This window comes from Apis dorsata, unplaced genomic scaffold (genome assembly GCF_000469605.1).
Source record: "Apis dorsata unplaced genomic scaffold, Apis dorsata 1.3 scaffold_815, whole genome shotgun sequence".
In the NCBI taxonomy this organism is placed as follows: Eukaryota; Metazoa; Arthropoda; class Insecta; order Hymenoptera; family Apidae; genus Apis; species Apis dorsata.
In genome coordinates, this window is record NW_006263952.1 from 245,577 (window position 1) to 251,814 (window position 6,238).

The 6,238-nt window shown below is 16.9% G+C and overlaps 1 protein-coding gene across 2 annotated transcripts in view; it reads left to right on the forward strand.

Annotated features, from left to right (window-relative positions):
- The first annotated feature begins 3,609 nt into the window (after nt 1–3,609).
- Nucleotides 3,610–6,238, forward strand: part of LOC102672512 (endoribonuclease Dicer) — an 11,825-nt gene continuing 9,196 nt past the window's right edge. Inside the window, exons 1-5 of one of the 2 annotated variants that reach the window (XM_006623151.2) lie at nt 3,610–3,880; nt 3,988–4,148; nt 4,241–4,418; nt 5,118–5,357; nt 5,933–6,209. In XM_006623151.2, the coding sequence (XP_006623214.1) occupies nt 3,991–4,148; nt 4,241–4,418; nt 5,118–5,357; nt 5,933–6,209 (853 nt within the window). In that variant the 5' untranslated portion in view covers nt 3,610–3,880; nt 3,988–3,990. The remainder of the gene's footprint in view (nt 3,881–3,987; nt 4,149–4,240; nt 4,419–5,117; nt 5,358–5,932; nt 6,210–6,238) is intronic. The other variant, XM_031513968.1, reaches the window with a different exon arrangement.

Here is a 6,238-nt window from a genome sequence, read left to right on the forward strand (position 1 = left end):
TTGTATTATTGTGTAATTTAATAACAATAAATAAAAATTATTAATATTAATGAAAATATAGTTTTTATATAATTTTTTCTCTGGAAAAAATATTCTTTTAAAAATAATATTGAATGAAGTTCTTATACTAATATTACTAATATTATTTAGGAAATTTTTATTTTTCATAATTTATATATTTATATTTATTATTATATTATATATTCATATACAAATATAAAATTTTTTAAAATTCAAGTTATGCAATTGATAAATTGTTGCATTATTTTATGGTGTCTCATTAATTATTAAAAAAAAGTTGAATGCATAACAAAAATGATTTCTATATTTATTAATTTATATATTTTCATATTATTTTTTGTCTTAAACATTTTCATGATTTAATGTCATTATATTATATCAATAACATCAAGTTTTTTAGATATTCACATTGGAACTTTTTAATTTTCTTTTATAAATGCTAAGTCATATTTAAATGTGTTGTAAACACAAAATATGTAAAAACGCATTTTTAAGATCAGATATAAATATTTCGAACATATAATAACTTTATGATATTCAAATAATAATTTTGAAATATTACAACGTACAAATATAATACATGACAATATGCTGAAATATCGAAATTATGATTACATTACATAATAATTATATATATCGTACATTTTCATAATAATTATAACTCAAAATACATATAATATGTGATGTTACTATATTATTCTATACGTTCTATGTATATACATCTGTTATATTTAACTTGTGCATTTTAAATTCTAACATCGAACAATTAACATTTATCGCATATGAAATACAAATGTTCTGAATTTTATAGTACAAATTTAGTAGTTATATTTATAATTTTTATTTAAGAAAGTTAGTATTTTATACTTGTATTTTCATTAAAAATAATTAAAATTGTGAATTCTATGTGAATTAAAATTTTATATTCACATAAAATATTATTATAAGAATTAATTATTATATTTATAATGGCATTTTCCCGTATACCTCGTCGTGAAGGTTATATAGTTGCAATACTTGGTGCTATCACTGGTTATTATATTTGGAACCAACCATTAAAACAATTTGCTGAAAAGAATTTCTCCAATACAGACATAAATAAAGTAAGTTTTTCATATTATGAAAAAATAAATGAAATAATATTAAAAATAAATAATTAAGTTATATTTTTTTGTTTTATGTAATGACATATCTAAGATTTAATTTAGATTTATATTTTATATTTCTATTTTATTAAAATAAATTAATAAAATATCACATGTCATTAACATATTTTAAGTTTAATTTCTTTTTGTGTTATTACAAATTGACATACATATTCTAATAACACTATATAACCTATATAATAATCTATTATATATCATAACTTTTTAGTTTTTTATATTTATTCTAAATGAAATATTAATTATTAATCAAATTTATATTTGTTGAAATCAAATTTGGTTTATGTTTGACTTATAAGAATTATTTTAATTTTATTTAAATGATAAATTAATATTGAATTATATTTAAATATAATAATTTTTAAAAAAAAATTTCTTAATATTAAAATTTATATTTTTGGAATCTATTCATTTATCAAATATCCTCATCTAAATTATTAGATTTTAAGAATGAAAAAAAAATTCATCAAATATTATTGAAAGATATAAAAAAAAAAAATTTCATTATTATCATAATAATTAAAACTATTTTTTATTTTAAAGGATATGTATCATGATCAAAAATAAATTTTTTATACATCCTATGATCAAAATAAGTTTTATGATAGCTGGTGTTCTAGGTTGTACTGCTATTTATAAGTAAGTATAATTATGTTATTTATTTATTAACTTTATTAACTTTATTGATGATAAAAATATTAACATAATAATTAACATTGTTTTATATTATTTATATTCAGATTTTATTTCAAACAATATGTTAATTTTTTTGCAAAAAAACAAGCTGAAGAAGAAGCAAATACATTATATGAAAAACTTAAAGAAAAAGAAGAAAAACTATCAAAAATAGAATATAATTAAATGTATTATAAGAAGTTTGTAGATAATATTTAATGTATATATTTAATAAATAATACATTCAATAATTATATATTATACTTTATTGTTATTATTATTATTATTATTACTATTATTATTAATTTGTATGTTGGTTTTAATTTCTATGATCATTTGCCAATATATTTTATTAAAGAATATATTAATCCTTGAATTTGTCTCCATAAAAGGGTATATATCTAGCTATTACTTTCCAATCTGTGAGATAAACCACTGTCAAACCAGCAGCTCCTGTATAAACCATTAAAGATGGAATCCTAATTCATAAAAAATTATATTTATTATGATTTATAAAATATATGATGATTTATAAAAACATAAACTTAATACAGTATAATAAAATTAACAAATATATAATAGATGTATATAATAAATATATAAATTATATTATATAATTAACTATTAAATTTAACCTAGCAAATCATAGATATTTAAAATTTTTGAAATAAATTTTAATTGATATATTAAATAAAATAAAATTATTGAAGAATAAATTAAATATTTACCATCTTGTAGCGATTTCGAAGTGTCTTTTTCCTAATTTCATTTTGTAATATCTTAATAATCAATATTACACTTGAGACTGCAAATGATTATTATATATAATACACGAAATGTTTGTAATTGTTCAAAAAAATAAGTACTTACTATTTCAATAATTTTTATGAATATAATAACGTAAAATTAGTTATTTCTTTCTCCTGTTATACAATATATAATATTTAAATTATGATTTATGATATAATAGTGAAAAAAGATTACATGGCAGTATTTTCATTGAAAGATGTTAACTTTAGTAATTTTTAGATCTATTGGTAACACTGATCTTACAAAAGATCAAAATTATATACCAACAAACTTTTAGCAGCCTATTTTATATATATAGTAAGAATAAATCCAACAGTATTCTTCAATATAGATTCTTTTTTCAATATAAATAATCAAATTATTATAATTAGTTTTAAATTCCTACAATTTTATAAAATTTATAACAATTTTTAATATCATAATAAATAAGAATACAACGAATCAATTATAGTTCAATATAAGAATTAGTTAACTATTCAAATTAATTATGACAATATTATAGTTTTTTCTATATTTTATATTAATTATTTCATTTTTATTTTTTTGTGTGCAGCATAGTTTTTTGAAAGAAAAATTATGAAAAATATTTTATGTTTAAAATGTTTAAATTTTTATTTTACATCTTATTTTATTTTAATTTCTTACAGCTATATAATAATATAACGTTATTACAATTAATAAAACACTATATATGTATATGAAATAAAAATAACAATACTATTGTATAGTAATAGCATTATTTTTTTTATATCTTTTAATTGCAATAATCATCATATTTATACATTATTAAAATATAAATATTAAAATAATTATGTATATTTAATTAGTTTTTTTAGAAAAATAATTTAATTATATTATGTTTATATTTATTATTATAATTAATAAAAACGTTAGTATTATAATTAGTTACTACTTTTGAAATTTAGAAAAGATTTATTTGTGACAACATCTAAAATGTTAATTTCTATGAATCAATTATTTAAACACGGAATGATAACCAGATGTTAACAATATCAGGGAGTTCCCTGATTTCTATGAATTTTTATGTAATGAAGTCACTTCTTGAATTTTTAAAAATAAAAATAAGATAAAGTGTGAAAAAACTTATTAGTATAAAAATTATATATATGTGTATATTTCAATGACATGAAATTGTATTTATTATAATAAATTAAATATTATTAATTTTACTTGTTAAAATTGTTATTTTGGTAAATATCAATTATTTTAAACATATATGTAATTACAATTTTTATGTATTATATTTTTTTTATATAAATTTATATAAATATTTCTAATATTTCTTTTTGTTCCTTAGATTATGGAGAATAATGTGAATGAATTTATACCAAGAACTTATCAAATTGAATTGTTTGAAATTGCATGTAAACAAAATGTTATTATTTATTTACCAACAGGAGCTGGAAAAACGTTTATTGCTGTAATGCTCATAAAAGAATTAAGTGCAGATATAAGAAAGTATGTTCATGAATTATATGTTGAATATGATGTAACAAATTTTTAAATAATTATATTTTAATATTAATTATTAAAATGAATTTTATATTTAGATCTTATGATAAAGGTGGTAAACATACTGTATTTATAGTGAATACAGTACCTTTAGTTATGCAACAAAGTGAATATATTACAAGATTAACTGGTTTGTCTTGTGCAGCACTTAGTGGAGATGTGGGAATTGATGTTTGGACAAATGAGGAATGGAATGCACAATTAAAAGAGCATAAGGTATTAAAAGTTGATTATATTGGTATATAATGATCAAAAAAATTATTTGTATATATAAATATATTCGATCAAGTTTTAATCAATTTTTTTATCTACTTCTATATTTCATCCAAATTTTATATAATGTCAAATTTTTATACATGAAAGTACTATTATATATATAATTTATATATATATATAAAATTATACAAAATGAAAAAAATTTGATTTAAAATATTTATAATACTCATTAAAAAAAATAAAAAATGAATAATAAACAACTGCTAAAAGTATTTTTTTTTTTTAGTAGAATCAACATTTATTATTTAATAGTTATTTAATTATTATTTAATAGAATTTAAAATTTCACAAGAAAAGAATATATTACAAGATTAATTGTCTTGTGCAGCACTTAATGGAATGTGGGAATTGATGTTTGAACAGATGCTTTTTGAATTCATTAAATATTTTGTATTCTTTTTAGTGAATACAAATATTAAATCTTTTTTTTTTTTATCTTATATATTTGATATCTTACTAATTAAAATATATAAATGTATAAATATGTGTAATAAATATAATAATGTACAAATATTGTTTATATTATATTTTATATTATTATAAATATTACTAATAATTTTTGTATATAAATTAATGAAATTACATGAATTATACATTTAAACTTATACATATAAACTTTTTAAAAACATTATATTGTAGGTTTTAGTAATGACATCACAAATTTTAATAGATGCACTCTGCCATGGATATATATTTCTGAATAGAATAAATTTAATTATTTTTGATGAATGTCATAGAGCAGTAAATGATCATCCTATGAGACAAATAATGCAATACTTTAAAAATTGCTCTAAGGAGGATCAACCAAAAGTACTAGGACTTTCAGCAACATTATTAAATTCTAATGTAAAATTAGAAAAAATACATTCAGTTATTGAGGTAAATTTTATTTATATAATCATTTATAAATTTTATTTACAAATGAATACATAATCTCTCACTTATACAGGATATATATTTAGATATTTTGAATCTTTAGATATAATTATTTATATCTAAATATATTACATAAAATGTTAATATATATATACTTATATATATGAAATATCTTTAGAAATCAAAACATAAATTATTTTATATTTTTGATTTATTTTTTCATATTATTCATATCAATTGTATTATTAGTTCAATTATTTATTATTTTATATTTTAAAAAATATTTCAAATAGAATTTAATTTATTAACCGATAATAAATGATTTACCTTAAAAAATCAACATATTATATAATAATATAACAATATATTTATTATAAAATGAGTTATCACTTTGAAATCTTGAAAATGCCACTTAGAAAAATTTTATGATATAACAAAATAAAATATTTTTTTTAAAACAAAATAAATTCTGAAATGGTTGTTTATGCTGTGTAATTTGAGAGATTATTGTATCAAATAAAATATTTATATATTTTAATTAATTAATATATAAAATTTAAATTTTATTTTATATGTAGTCTTTGGAAATTACATTTCATGCAAAAGTAGTTACAGCAATAACATCTTTTTATACAAATCCAAATGAAAAAATTATTGAATTTGATCAGTATTTAATAGACAATGTTGGAAATCAAATAAATAATATTATTCAGGAGACAGTGAGAATTTTAAGTTGTGTAATTTTAAGAGATAATTTCAAATATAATGAATCAAGTGTAATTTTTAGACCAAAATCTATAAATAAAAAATTGTTATCTATATTAAATAATATCAAAGAACAATTTTCAAATACAGGTATATATATATATATATATATATATATA